Genomic DNA, 5,068 nt, shown 5'->3' with positions numbered 1-5,068 from the left:
GCTTTTCGCGGCGCTCCTTGGGGGCTCGCATGATGTGCAAAGCTATGCTAGACATTGAGAAGCTCTGATCCTGATGGGGAACAAGTCTACGAGTATAGGCTACTGAGGTCCCTTTCGGATAGCACTTTCGATGGTGACTTACTGGAGGGTGCTGTTTGCAGCCCTGCTAGAGGCTGTGCGCTTTGCCTGTGGAACGGCGCAACCAACTAGATCTAGCAACACTAAAACTGCTGGAAGATCGGGCACGTACTCCTCTTGGTCGAGAGTACAATACCACTTGACAGTGTTGGATTTCATGTTAGAAGGAGCATCCGTGGGTACCGCGAAGCTTAGCGGATCTTGAAAGCTGACAAGACAGAGGAGGCGAGAAACTCTGAAGATGTACGCAGCAGTCCGAAAAAGGCATCCGATGAAAAAATCTCATAAGGCCCGCTTGTATGTAAGAAAGAAGAGTGCCTTAATCGTAGGGCTGAATACTTTCAAGAACAATCCAAGCGGCCACCTGCAGTTGCTCAACCCTATTCCCGACCCGCATCGCAACCCTCGACGGTGAACTTAGAACCACCGACGGTTTTAGAAATGAGAAAATGCATTTTCCTTCCAAATCTCACCGGGCTTTTTACCCTGACGAACTCTCACCTGCTCTCTCCAAAGTTGGAGGTCTCCAATATGACCATGAAAACATGAGGTGGCCTCACGGTCAGATTGTGGGTTTGCCGATACCGTTGCTACTTTCCTAAAGCTGATTGCTGAAATTGCATCCCGGTAAAATTTCACCAAGACCTTCCGATGGTGATAAATCGGTCGGGATATGAATCCGTAGGTTGGAGGTATACACTTAAAACTCAGTCCACCAAAGACTGGTCCTCACCAGCCGCCTGATTTGCGTCCACGGTTTCAAGGACAAACCACTCTGTTGACCAGCCCAGTGTTCCCTCACATTTACCCCCGCTTCTAAGCGGAGGACAGAGAGGTTGCTGTAAGAAGAAGATTCTGCGAACATCCCCCCGCTGCATTGGAAACTAATACTCGAAGCAACATATCTGGTTCTTGTCGGCACACCTCTCTGACGCTGGCTGTCAGATTGATATGAAAACAGCATTCAGTCCTGCTGTTTCACACAGCAGTCGGAAGGGTACAGACAGCAACTGTCAGTCATTGCAGAGGCCACAGGGAGAGGCTTATTCAGTCCGTCATTATTCGTTTAAGAAAATGTATTCACGGGTTCTGCAGTTGCCATTGTCACAGTCCGTACAAACTAGCACAAAATCTGCAGTTACAACTAGTGGGTTAGGGATAAACGTAACTGAAATTTCCTTAACTTCCACCACCCACCACGTTACTACAAGTAGTCAACTTCGTCCCGCATGCTATTGTTTTTCCCTTTTTCTTTTGTCTGATTCTGCTTGTTTAATGTCTTCACACTTGTATGAGCCTGTTAATGAATGTGTTGAAAGTGATTCGTTTGCTCTTCATTTTGTGTCCTGAAACATACTTTACTGAATCATAACCCAGTTCTCTGGAATTTTGTGTTACTGCTGCGCGGTGTGAGTTTGATCTTTTTTGGTAGGATCAGTGTGTTTTACTTGCTTTCATTGTGAACTGTATTTCTTGCGAAGTCTAGAAAGCCTTTCTCATGAGATATTTGACGATGTCTTCACAGTTATTATCGCTTCTGTTTGCTGAGGAGCGGCGATCGTACCAACGGATGTTACTCTGGATATCGTTTTTCTCCGGTGTCTAATTGGCAAATCATATTTCTTTCTTGTAGGCCCAATATATTCTGTGATTTCCAAATTGCGGAGTACGATGGTGAATGTTCACAAAGGAATCCTTGTGAAGTGGTAGGAAGTCGTTCCCTTGATTCAATTTTGTAGTGATCCGGCGATGAAACACTTCCTGCTGCATTTGGCTGAAAATCTTGTTTTGGGAAAAAACTTTGTTCATACGGATTTGGATGATTACCATTTATTTATTGATCCAGACATCTTGGGTAAGCTACAAGAGCATGTCGATCAGTTGATGGAGAGTCTTTCATTTCCAATGGCAGTTGAGACAGATTAACCCCCTGAACATACTCTGTTTTCTGTACCATATCCACACAGTTACAATGAACTCTCCAACCTTGATATTTTGTTTTATTTGTCGCAGCTATCTGTGCAGATATTTATATAAGTTCAGCGTTTCGGGATGGAGTTATCTACCATAAGATAACAATTTAAGTTTGTAGATGTCATCTTCCCTACATTTTTACCCAAGCAGGTTTACTTGAGCCAACACTTTGGAACAAGCCAATCTAAGCGCTTCTTTACACAGAACAATGCATAGCGCCCTGTGTGTGCCATCAATTTGACGTTCTGAAGTGCGCCCATAAGGCCGTTTTCCGAAATTCCTTACATAGATTGTGTTCTAGATATCGCGCCCTAACAAACTGGCTTACAAGTTCCACTAAACTGGGTCTTCCAATTAATGTTGGTCTATAGTTCAGCTAGTTCGGAGTGTTCCATTAATCGTATCGATTGACCGGCGAGCTTGCTAGGTTATGGTAGTGCCTTGTTGTGGCCCTAAACTTCTATCAACCAAGAATTATAATAGGTTGTGCTGTTTCAGCGCTTTTTCGGTCAAGGAAAATGACTGAAAATGTATTAACTACATGCATTTGAAGCACACTTGAGTACTGAAGAAACTAAGGACAACTCTTGATGCACTAGGCACAACTTTGAACTTCTGCGGTAACGATGCGGAATGAAGTTAGCAGGAGTGAGTACAATGTCGCCGCACTCAGAGTAGTCAGCAGCTTTAGGTGAACCAACCAACCTTTTTGAAGTTTGTTGCCGCTTCGACCGTTGTGCCATTATGCAGTTACCAGGACAGGTTATACCTTAAGATATAGACTGTCACTGAAAATAGGTAACCGAGTTCACTACATCGGTTGACTGAAAGTATGCACTAATTATCTCACGTTCACATTTGAAGTCTCTCTTCAGCTGATGCTAAGGTTCCAGCTTTCCGTTACGCAGACAGCAGAAGAAACGGGGGAATTGACATTGTGGTAGACGAAATAAATTTAGACTGCATGTTCTTGAGCGGTCAAGTACTGAATCACGTGAAACGATATCAATACGAGATCTATACTTCGTCATGGGTGCTTATTAAATCTGTGGTTCGATTGAGCTTTGTGTTACGAAACTTCTTAAAAAGCAACAACGCATGAGCCGGTCTGTAGTTGGCCACATTTTACATTGGAAGCCAGACAGTTATCAGTAACATTTTGTATTGTTTCACCTAGAATTTGTAACTTTTGGGTGCCACAAATTGCAGTCACATAATGCGGGAATTTGATACTAGTTAACTATCGAACAATGATTTGGAAAACATCGGAACGAAATTTTCCTCTTGCCTTTTTGCCTCATCCATCCATAGTTATGCACCTTTACGGATAGCCCAAACTAGTCCTGTCGAAGTTATTACGTCTACTACACGTCTAATTTAGAGGTTTACAGCTGTATTCAGTAAATCTAACGATTAACTAAACGCACTGTAGCCATGTTATGGTAACCAGTGGTTATCCATCGGATCCGAGTCAGGGCGTACTGCAAATATTGCCTCAATCACAACTATCTGATCACGCAACATGGAAATTGTACGGTATGGTTGTTTTTGCGATACAAAAGTCAATTTGGTTGGCATAAGTGTTGTGCATACCCGGCTGGACGAAGCGCAGATATGCGAGGTCTCGATTCATTTATGTCAATGACCATCATTCAACCGATGTGTGCAGTGCTATTTTAAGTGGTGTAGACTTCTCATTGGAATTGACGCAGGCAAAAGGTCGGTCACCCTGCTGCACGACACTAACCATAAGCTACTGATTACCCTAGTTCGATTTAACGTCTTATACTCTAATTGTACAACCGTTTGTAGTATGGTCGCCTTACGCTTCGCGAATGCCAATCACGCTTGCACATAGATAAATATGATAAATTACTGTTACTTTTAGAAATGATGCAAGGAAAGAATAGCTTATTATGCTGTATTTATGGCGGAGCTTTTCACCGCTCTTGTCTGTTAACTGGCACTCGTATGGCAACAGTGTCTTCATTCCATGTGCTTGTGACCCTCCCTTCGAATTGTCTGACTGCTTATGCGAAAGCACACATAGTGGGAAACCGTTGATCATATTGCTTGTTACCTAATCGTTGGCGAGCTTAACTAAGATACAACAGCGCTTTTGAAGCCAAGCCATCCGGTTAAAAAATTGTCCAGCTGTAGCACCCTTTCAGTGCGCAACTGCCATGCCACCTGAAGGAAGCACGATGGCTGGGATACCGCCAGATTGCCGAAGTCTAGACAGGGTAAGTCGAGAGGCAGAGGTCGGGTTTGAACCAGAGACCTTCTGGTCAGTAAATCCGCGCTCTAAACACTGAGTCATCTCGCCCCCAGACGTTCAGTTATCCACTGGTAAATCTTCGAAACGGTGAAGATAGTGTCTCGGTTATCATCCATACTGTGATAATCTTGTCATTTGTGGGAGGCCCTTTAACCTTTAGGCCACGTTTATACTTTTCGTGATTTCTGGTTTAGATTCACGAGGGCGAACTTCAACAGACTTGTCTCAATTGACTGATCCGTAGAGGGCATATAGGAAATGGACGTCTCTGTGTTCAAATCCATCGACTTCCCCAACGGTCCATCTAAAATTAAATGTTAGTAGAATCACTGACTGGTCGTGCGCGTTCAGATATCAAGAACGAGAGTGACTTCACGCTCCTCACTGAACGATCGCGACCTGTATATATGCATGAAGAAATATTGTTGGCTTAAATATGTTTATTGGTTATTGGTTAGATGGCTATTTATCTCTTCGCCGGGCTTCGTCTTTGGTTTGCAAGTGGTTCGAAGAGATTTCGTCACGGCAAACAGACTAAGAGCCATCTGATAAGTGACCGATACCTTAATGAACAACTTGTCATTTCCTGGCACACCTTAAGTTCAATAACCTTAAGGGTCTCTTCATCATCATCATCGACAGCATGACATCACTGTTCAACACCGATGCTTCACTGCC

General features: G+C 43.7%; 1 protein-coding gene across 1 annotated transcript in view; it reads left to right on the top strand.

Annotated features, from left to right (window-relative positions):
* Positions 1-379: 379 nt before the first annotated feature.
* Positions 380-5,068, top strand: part of T265_07453 (hypothetical protein) — a gene marked incomplete at both ends in the record, with an annotated part of 10,221 nt that continues 5,532 nt past the window's right edge. Inside the window, 3 exons of the mRNA XM_009172982.1 lie at positions 380-549; positions 1,878-2,049; positions 4,284-4,403. Coding sequence (XP_009171246.1) covers positions 380-549; positions 1,878-2,049; positions 4,284-4,403 — 462 coding nt within the window. The remainder of the gene's footprint in view (positions 550-1,877; positions 2,050-4,283; positions 4,404-5,068) is intronic.

Source organism: Opisthorchis viverrini (genome assembly GCF_000715545.1).
Source record: "Opisthorchis viverrini unplaced genomic scaffold opera_v5_179, whole genome shotgun sequence".
Taxonomy (NCBI): domain Eukaryota; kingdom Metazoa; phylum Platyhelminthes; class Trematoda; order Opisthorchiida; family Opisthorchiidae; genus Opisthorchis; species Opisthorchis viverrini.
This window is presented reverse-complemented; position numbering and strand designations above follow the sequence as displayed.